Here is a 2,440-nt window from a genome sequence, read left to right on the forward strand (position 1 = left end):
TGGCAGCTCCCCACTCTAGCTCACCTCTGCTCCGCCTCATCCCCGAACACGCCACCCCTGCTCTAATTCTCCTCCCCTCCCAGGCTTGCGGCGCCAAACAGCTGATTGGTGCCGCAAGCCTGGAAGGCGGGAGAAGTGGAGCAGCGATGGCGTGCTCGGGGAGGGGGCGTAGCGGAGATGAGCTGGGGTAGGGAGCCCTGCGGCAGCTACACCCCCTCCCCCGCCCTGAGGCACCCCCATGGCAGCTCCCCACCCCCCCAGCCCGGGGAGCCGTGTGGCAGCTCCCCACCCCAGCTCACCTCTGCTCCGCCTCCTCCCCGAGCATGCCACCCCTGCTCTAATTCTGCTCCCCTCCCAGGCTTGCGGTGCCAAACAGCTGATTGGCGCCGCAAGCCTGGGAGGCGGGAGAAGTGGAGCGGCCACTGCGCTGGGGAAGGGAGTCTGAGCCGCACGTGTCAGTGCGCCGCCGGCAGCCCAGCCCAGGAATGCTGTAAAAAAAAAAAATTGGGGGCACCGCTTTTTGGTGCCCCCAAATCTTGGCGCCCTAGGCAACCGCTTAGTTTGCTTTAATGGTAGCACCGGCCCTGCAGTCACGCAGTTACACATGATTTCTTGCATATGGACGAGGATTTTTTCTGAGAACAGCAGTACTTAAACTGTGTGTTAGACTATGAACCACCCCCACAGTAATGTTTTTAGCATGTCTAACATAATCCTTGGTAAAACTTAAATCCTTTTCCACATGAGGGAAAACATGTTAGAAGCATGGTGATTTCTGTTATTTTATTATCATTTCAAGCACAGTATGGATAAGCCCAAAAAGAGAAAGGGACTATTTCGTAATTCCCCCTTTCCTCCAGCTCAAATAAGAAAAAAAAAAATCATATGCATCTGGGGTAGCTTTTCTTTAACTTCTTGACTCTTGAATAATGAGCAGATCTGAGGGCAAAACATGTTGGGTAAAACCCGGACCCCATCAAAGTCAAGGGAAGTTTTGCTCCAACTTCCATGGAGCCAGAATTTCACCTGGTGAGAGTGCTACCAAATATGCTGACTTTTTTTTTTTTTTTTTTTTCATTTTGTTTTTTGTTTCAGAGGAATGCTGCAATGGAATTCAGCAGTATAAGGGTTAACACATTTTAAAGCAGCATCCTTCCTTTCCTCCTCTTCAAAATGAAAAAAGGATAGGAGGCAACATTCTGGCAGGGCATATAAATATAAAATATAAAAAATGATAGACCTTTAGGGTGAAATCCTGGTCCCACTAACGTCAATGGCAAAACTCCCATTGATGTAGTGAGGCCAGAATTTCACCCTTGGTCTCTGAGGAACTTGTTTAACTGATCAAAATATTGAAGGCGTTCTTTATACAAAGAAAGAGAATAACACTGTGATACAAGATTTCTATTAATTAAATTCTGGTTGAGCGAATCCTTTTTTGTTTTTCTTTTGGTTGCAGCTTGTTTCCTCTAGAAAGTAACAAACTTTTGATGTCTGTATTTCAGCTGCTGCTGGATTGATATCTGCCCTCTACAGTATTTCTCGAAGCTTTGTAGTTGTGATTGTACTGTATGCTTTCTGCTTCAATGCAGTGAAGGTAAGTGGGAATAACTGCAGTGGCAAAATGGACTATCCATGCTTCAGGAGATACTCTAGTTTAGTGAGTGGATTTAGCTCTAATTTGTCATGCATCCATTTGATCAATTCTTATTTCCCAAAATAACTTAAAACATGGCTCATAAATGTACTTTGTATAAGCTGCTCTGTAATATTTAGAAATCTAAGTGAAATACTGGTGTAAATGTTAACCTAACACCCATTACTTCATGGAACATTGGAGTCTGGCCATCCTACCTGAAATTGTTGCATTGTGTTTTCAATACAAAGGGCCAAAAGCAGCCAGGGTATAAATAGGCATGGCTCCCACCAACTTCAGTGCGAGTTACTCCTGATCATGCCCATGCTGAATTTGGTCCAAATTCTTAACAAAGACTCTGCTTTCTTTAAAAACAAAACAAAACGGCACGCGCATTCCCCGCTAGGGTTACCATTCGTCCGGATTCCCCCCGACATGTCTGGCTTTTTGAGCTAAAAATAGCGTCCAGGGTGAATTTGTAAATGTCCGGACTTCTCCCCCCATGCAGAGCGCGTGCGGCTAACAGGGCAGCTGGCCGGATGGTGCCATTTACATGGGGCTCCGACAGCCAGTGAGAGCCCCTCCTCCACTTCCCCTGCAGCAGAGATCACTCCCTCCCTCCCTCCCTCCCTCCCTGCATTCGCAGATTGCCTCCGGCAGTCTGGAGCTCCTCCCACGCTCCTCCTCCCCTGCTGCCCAGCATGCTGGGACGAGCGGCAGGGTAAGGGGGCCAGGGAGTCGGAGAAGGGGCAAGGAGGTTCTGGAGGGGGCAGTCAAGAGACGGGGGGGGGGGGGGGCCGGGGG

General features: G+C 48.8%; 1 protein-coding gene across 1 annotated transcript in view; it reads left to right on the forward strand.

The window, feature by feature from the left end:
- The window catches only part of PCNX2 (pecanex 2), a 232,827-nt gene that overhangs the window by 77,491 nt on the left and 152,896 nt on the right, over positions 1-2,440 (forward strand). Inside the window, exon 15 of the mRNA XM_034765099.1 lies at positions 1,506-1,597. Within this exon, the coding sequence (XP_034620990.1) occupies positions 1,506-1,597 (92 nt within the window). The remainder of the gene's footprint in view (positions 1-1,505; positions 1,598-2,440) is intronic.

The sequence above is a fragment of the Trachemys scripta genome, chromosome 3 (assembly GCF_013100865.1).
Source record: "Trachemys scripta elegans isolate TJP31775 chromosome 3, CAS_Tse_1.0, whole genome shotgun sequence".
NCBI classification, from domain to species: Eukaryota; Metazoa; Chordata; order Testudines; family Emydidae; genus Trachemys; species Trachemys scripta.